This window comes from Octodon degus, unplaced genomic scaffold (genome assembly GCF_000260255.1).
Source record: "Octodon degus isolate 3935 unplaced genomic scaffold, OctDeg1.0 scaffold00148, whole genome shotgun sequence".
Taxonomy (NCBI): Eukaryota; Metazoa; Chordata; class Mammalia; order Rodentia; family Octodontidae; genus Octodon; species Octodon degus.
Genome location: NW_004524724.1, coordinates 6,803,151 through 6,808,868, shown reverse-complemented (window position 1 = coordinate 6,808,868; position 5,718 = coordinate 6,803,151). Strand labels below are relative to the sequence as shown.

The 5,718-nt window shown below is 43.0% G+C and overlaps 1 protein-coding gene across 1 annotated transcript in view; it reads right to left on the bottom strand.

The window, feature by feature from the left end:
* Taf2 (TATA-box binding protein associated factor 2) overlaps positions 1-5,718 on the bottom strand; it is an 88,455-nt gene that overhangs the window by 25,687 nt on the left and 57,050 nt on the right. The window contains exons 18-19 of the mRNA XM_023702347.1: positions 3,773-3,873; positions 2,400-2,426 (exon numbers count right to left, since the gene is read on the bottom strand). Coding sequence (XP_023558115.1) covers positions 2,400-2,426; positions 3,773-3,873 — 128 coding nt within the window. The remainder of the gene's footprint in view (positions 1-2,399; positions 2,427-3,772; positions 3,874-5,718) is intronic.

Here is a 5,718-nt window from a genome sequence, read left to right as displayed (position 1 = left end):
TGGTCTACTCAAGTAAAAACCAAGGTAACACAGTTTACTATTTGCATTTGTAAGAATGTGTTACATTAAAAAGAGATCTTGCAATTGGTATTTTTAAAGTATATAGAAAATAGAAAAATTTTATTTAAATAACATTATATGATGTTATGACTATGATTTTAGCACATAGGAATCACAAAACATTTTACAAGAAGCAATGAAATTACATCCCTTACGAAATCATCATATTGCCCCTAATACTTGAATATCGGAAGTCACCTACTCGTAATTTATCTGGTCAGCTGTGTTGCCCCCTAAAAGCAGGAGATGGAGCATGAGGATCACTATGAGTTTGAGGCCAACTTGGGCTACAGCAAGACCCTGTCTCAAAAATTCAAAAACAGGCAAACCAACCAACCTAACTATCATGATCTGCTGAAAGGAAAGGCAAATAGATACAGCAGTTAGAAATGGGAATCATTAAATGGAATGAACCTATTATCAAGCTGCATTGTAAATGACTGGTAACTAGTACTTCTGGCCACATTCTTATCTGTGTTATTCTGGTAGCACTTGTTCCGCCGTCAGATTTTTTTTCTGCATCAAGGAAAAATACTGAGTTTCCTCAATGAAGTAATTTTTCTAGAACTGGAATCATAGAGCCAATTACTTTCAATGACTTACCACAAAATCTGCTAAGTAAGCCCAAATCAATGTGAAATAATTAGGAAATGGAATTGATGTGATTTCACGTAAAATGTTCTTTGTTTTTTTTTTTTTTAATCACTTAGGGGCCAGGGATATAGCTCAGCAGTACAACACTTGCCTGGCAAGTGCAAGGTCCTGAGTTCAAGTCCTAGTTCCCCCCAAAAAATCATTCAAATCAGGGACTTCCTTAGCAAATTGTAGTCTCTACAAAAACATTGATAATTTAATGAGACAGCGAAAACTCTATTTGCCTTTTAAAATCCACTGCTTTATGATTGGACAAGAAAGTATGTATAAATGTCTATGTTGAGGTAGAAAATTTCTTTCAGGTCAGTGTGTTAAAAGCTTTTAGTAAGTGCTTTCTTGGGAAAACATGTCACATCAATTTATAGGCTGGCTGGTCCCCCTGCGCTTATCAGAGGCTTTCTCTGAGCCCCCAGAAGCCACCCTGCTTGCTTCGTGCTCACCTTGGCCAGGCAGAAGCAGGCGGCCATGCGCACACGGTAGAAGCACTGTTCCTGCTCCAGGATGTCGGTGAGTGCCAGGCGCGACGCAGGCGTCGGGAACTTCTCTAGCGCCAGGATGGACTCCTGCTGCGCCACCACATCACGCTCGTAGCGCAGCTGGTACTGCCACATGAAGTCAGCCTGCTCAAACTCCACCTTCCGCAGCACCGACATGTCAGGGTCAATCCGGATCCACAGCAAAGGAGAGTCAGCGCTGAGAGAAAACGCTTTAACTTTTAAAAAGGAAAAGCCTCTTATTTCTACAACATAGAATCAAGGTGCTTACGGGCCAGACTCTAGACGCTAATACACAAAACTGTTGAGATTTACTATATTTACTTTTTAAAGTGCACTGGGGGGCCTGCCCATTAGCTGAAATGTTTAAGTGACTGCTGAAACAAAGCAGTCAGGCTCAGGATGCTGTGGTTCGATCCCCTCATCCTCAAGCCAAACCAGACCTGCCCTGAATGCATCCTGAGTCCCCATCCCCCCCAAAAAACAAAACAAAACAAAAAAATCCTTCTGCACTGAAGGGGGTGGAAAGATAGCTCAGTAGTCTAAGTGCCTGCCTGGCAAGTGCAATGACCTGGGTTCGATCCCCAGTATCGCATGCCATGCTGGCCCAGGAACCACAGGCATACCATGCCAGCCCTAAAACCAGGCATGGTGGTACACGCCTATAATCCCACCATTAGAGAGGCTGAGACAGGAGGATCACTACAATGCATAGTGAGACCCTGTACCAAATAAATAAATAAAATTTTTTAAAAAATAAAGTGCACTGAAAAATGTTCTACTATTCAACATATGTCAACTTTCTCATGATGTAAGAATTTACACCTACATCTACATCTTGCTAAAGATAGCCAAGGATATGAAAACAGCTGTCATATAAAATCCTGAATCCCCTGCTTCCCACCTTTTGGCATATTTACTTATGAAATGTGGAAAAGAAAGTGACAAAATTTCTTTATTTCATCTTCTATAGCCTAATAACTGACCATGACTATAAACATTACCCTTTATTAGAAATCAATTTGTGACTAAAAAATAAAAAATACTATATTAATTTGCTCAGTTTACTTTTTTTAAATGCTTTACTCATGATTACTTTTCTCGAACATCAAGTTCTGAAATCACAGTTTTAAAGGAACTGTGAGGGCTGGCCAGACAGCTCAGTGAATTAAAGCACCTGCTTAGGTAGACCAGAGCCCAGGAGCCGGGGTTTGAGCCCTGGTGTGCTGTGCTGATCCCACCCCCAGGGTGCACTGAGACCGCGACAGAGACTGGGCATGGTGGCATGCACCTGTAATTCCAGCACTTGGGAGGCTGAAGACACAGGAGGATCACTAACTGTGATCTGTGTAGTGAGCCCCTGTATGCCCTGTACTAAACACATTTTTTAAAAAAAAGGAATTGTGAGTTTATCCTTATGTTCTTAAGTAACAATCATGACTTAAAACTCAAATCTAGATTAACTGGGTATGTTGGTACACAATGCTAATCCCAGCACTTGGGAGGCTGAGGCAGAAGGATCCTCGTGAATTCAAGTTTAATCTGAGCTACAGAGTAAGTTCAAGGCCTAGCTGAATTACAGAGCAAGACCCTGTTACAAAACTTAAGTCTAGGCTAAAACTTTCATCAAAAGAAAATCATCAAGCAAGGAGATAGCTCAGCTGCATAAGTACTCAGCAAGCACAAGTTCCTGAGTTCAATCCCCAGTACAAAAAAAAAAAAAAAATCACCTGTAATATTAATTCAATTCAACAAATAGTACTGGGTGTTCACATAGGCAAAGTACTTGCTCTGAAACAATGTAAATTAACACTGATCTTGAAGTTCCTATATGGAAGCCACAGTGACTTCAGCAGCCAAATCTGCACATAACTGTCTTATGAAAGATACACAGGGACCAGACGGGGCAAAATAACAAAGGATGAGTTGTACCACATTTAAAAATGAACATGGTCATGAATGTCACCACATGGCTACTAGGGTAGTGGCCGTTAAACTATGTTTTGCAAACACAAGAAATCTCTACTTCCCTGGAGCCCTGTTCCAAAGACAACCAGTGTTACCTAGTAGATGCCACTTGGGGTCAGCAGACACCCAAACCATTGGGCCAGTCCCCATCAGGACCAGAGCGCACTGCAAACCCCTGGGCCTGTCCCTCCAGCACACCTCATATTCTCTCCCTCCTGACCCCGCCCAGATGGCTCCATCTCCGCGGAGCCATAATTCCAGGCGAGTTTGCCCCTACCATGGGGGATCTGCTGATTTAAAGTGTTGAAGATGCTCAGGTTGAAAATTACATATTCTTAAGTAACTTACTCCATTGCAGAGAGATCCATATCAACTTCTTCTCCATTCATCAGTGGAATTTTCTTCTTTTTGTTCCTGTGTTTAAGGAAAAGTTTGAAAAATTCTAAAATCTGAAGATAAAAAGTAGTAGCAAATAAGTGGAAGATCTCAGGTAGAAGGGATAGCACATGGAATGGAACTTAAAACAATCTATTTTGAATCTAGAGGGAGTGGAATAAATACTGAAGTATTTTCTTGATAAAAATTTAATGAAACACAGAAATAATCTAATGTTAGTTCAAAACACATTACTGTAGATTCCCAACATCTGGTAGGTACAATGTTCTGCAGAGTAAGAACATCTACCATAAACAAATGCCTTCTAGTAATGAAAAACATAGCCAGGGCTGAAGTGAGATGTCATCCCAGGTCAGTGCTGCAGGCACACCAGTGTCTCCTGTACAGACTGAAGTGGCTAATAAAATACCTTGAGGATTAATGACCATGTAGAGCTAATGTGCAAAGCTAAGAACTGCTAGCTCACACACTACTCAGGCATCAGAACTACTGGCTGACACACTGACAACTGTGGAAATATGAATTTAAGTTGCAGCAGAAAACAGCCTTGCTATGTCCTTACAGCAGAGAACACTCGAGATGCCTGTGACTCAACAAGCACTCTGGGAGGCTGAGGCAGAAGCTCAGAAGGCTGAGCCCAGCATGGGCAACTCAGCAAGGCCCTATCTCAAAAAGAAAGGGCTGGGGATACAACTCAAAGACTCAAGGTCCGAGCTCAGCACCACTTAGACAAAGGGCTAAAAGGTCCCTCTTAGTACAGAGGATAAAACTCAAGGCAGTGCTTTGAAAGTGGTGGCTGCATGTTCCTAATCACAAAGGTGGACAGAGCAAGGGGGCTCAGGACTTCTTTCCAAACTAAGACTCTGTCTAGGACAGGCCAGGCTGCAACTGCATGGGAGGGCACTTGCCCATCACATGTGAAGCCCTGGGCTTGATCCCCAGAACCACAAAAATAAAAACAAAGAAAACACTTTTTCTCAGATAAAAATGACTAGAAGGAGATTCACCATCAGCAGTTCCTAAGGTTTCCCAAACCATCATTCTCATCTGTCTGAAGTGAAATAAAGAGTTTGAAGACTTCCATTTGTGAAATGGTGAGACTATGCACATTCCTCCAATGGAGCACAGAAACATTCTTTACTAGTCAGAGACAAATGACTGAATCCTTCAGATGAAAACGTCACCAGGGTTAAGAAGCAAACAAAAATGTTGCGGTACTGCTGACTTAAAGTGAAGCAGGAAGAGGGTGGCTGCAGTGTGTTCCTTCCCTAAGGATGAGACGCACACAGGACTTGTCTTGGCATGTGCAGCCTCTGGGACGTTTGGTGCAGTGCTGGGGCAGCCAGGACGCAGGGCCTACCTTCTGCTCTTGGAATGGCAGGGAATGTCATGCTTCAGGCTGTTTTCTTCAATCTGCAGCGTATGATTGAAGGATCCATCTAGCTCCTGCACTGTCACTTTAAGTGGTCCCTTAAACAGAAAACATGCCATTCACAGAAACAGTGCTAGAGAACGCATTTGGCTGCGTGCAGACAGAAGCACAGTGAGACACAGAAGAAAAATGCGTACACGCAGACAGAGGGCACCAGAGCTGAGGGGAGGCCAGGTCTCCTCTGAAGGCCTCTCCCCTCCACCAACACATGGCATCTACCTTCTTTCCTCTCTGCAAACAAATCTTCTCACGCAGCTTCTAACCACCAAGCTCCCTCAGACCTTTCCGCAGAGACTAGGAATTGAGCAGAGGCTACTGTAGAAAAAACACCTACCACGTATTTCTGAGTTCCGGGAGATGTGTAATCCTGTTTGATTTCTAATTCTAAGACATTTCGTTTTCTGTTAAATGCAAAACTTCCATAAAATTTCACCACTCCACTCTGGTCTCTGCAGAACAGTGAAGGAGATGAACGTGTGCCACACAGAACGAGATCCTACTGATACCCGCGCAACTTTCCAATCTAGCCCAGCCATTTAGGGCCTGGATACATGCTTCATTAGAAACAGCTGGCAGAGGGCCTGCCCGTAGCTCAGTTCTTTAAGTGGCTGCTTCAGCAAAGCAGTCCAGCTCAGGTTGCTGTGGTTCGATCCCCACAACTCAAGTCAGCCAAACCTGCCCTGAAGGCATACAGAGTTTAAAAAAAAAAAAAAA